We start from the raw sequence: 969 nt of genomic DNA, 5'->3' as shown, positions 1-969 counted from the left end.
TCTTGTCTTCTGCCCACAGCCCCAAACCACAGCCTGGGCCGGCCCCAGCCCTACCTCTACCCCATAGCCACACCCCCTCTTCCACCAGAGGTCCCCCCTTCATTGGGTGCTTCCTTAACATAGTCCCACTCTCATATGCATACCCACACCTCTTCCAAGATCTAACCGGGGCAGATTCTCTTCCGGTGTCCACACCGCCGTGAACCTTTATCTGCATAGCCCTGCCCCCAGATGCACCCCCAAAGCCTCCACCACACCTCATCTGCATAGCCCCACCCCAATCCACTCCCTGCAGCACACTTCCCCTGCATCTGCATAGCTCCACCAGACCCACCCCATCAGCCCCCTTCCCACCTCATTTGCATATCGCACCCCTCCAGCCCCCAGCCACACTCCCACCCCCTGGCCCCACCCCCACCACCCCAATCTGCACAGCCCTCAGCTCCACCCAAACCTCCACCCCCTCCAGCACATCTCCATAACCCCACCCCAGCCCCTCCCACATCACTCATCCTCCCGCCCTACTGCCAGCCACATAGCCCCTCCCTTCTCCTCACTGCCCCGCCCCCTGCTCTGCCTGGCCTCACTCCAGGGGGACGGGGTCTCACCTGCCCGTCCACGCTCTCCGTGGCCATGCAGTGGGCGCGGGCTGCTGGGCCAAGACGCTCGATCTTGGGGGCCTCCATGCGGCAGGAGCAGAGGGGCAGCTCCTCGCAGCGCTCCGTCTCCAGCGAGCTCGTCTCGTTTGACACCCCTGGGGGCGGGGCCAGAGGAAAGCAGTGACAAAAGGAGCAGAGCCACACAAAGCAAGAGCATGGGTGAGGGGGCAAAGCCACAGGGCAAAGAGAAGGGGGGTAGGAGATCATGAAGGTCCTGATGCTGCTACCTTCTCTATGGGAGGCTGTAGGAGGTCCCGCAGCAGCAAGGGGGAGGTATGGGGGTGGGTCTCACCTGCATGGGGGGGGGACA

The 969-nt window shown here is 63.4% G+C and overlaps 1 protein-coding gene across 1 annotated transcript in view; it reads right to left on the bottom strand.

The window, feature by feature from the left end:
- Positions 1-969, bottom strand: part of EHMT2 (euchromatic histone lysine methyltransferase 2) — a 14,002-nt gene that overhangs the window by 9,145 nt on the left and 3,888 nt on the right. Inside the window, 3 exon segments of the mRNA XM_025192935.1 lie at positions 167-221; positions 526-754; positions 952-963. Coding sequence (XP_025048720.1) covers positions 167-221; positions 526-754; positions 952-963 — 296 coding nt within the window.

This window comes from Alligator sinensis, unplaced genomic scaffold (assembly GCF_000455745.1).
Source record: "Alligator sinensis unplaced genomic scaffold, ASM45574v1 scaffold184_1, whole genome shotgun sequence".
NCBI lineage: Eukaryota > Metazoa > Chordata > Crocodylia > Alligatoridae > Alligator > Alligator sinensis.
The sequence above is the reverse complement of the archived record's forward strand: the minus strand, read 5'-3'. Positions and strand labels throughout refer to the sequence as shown.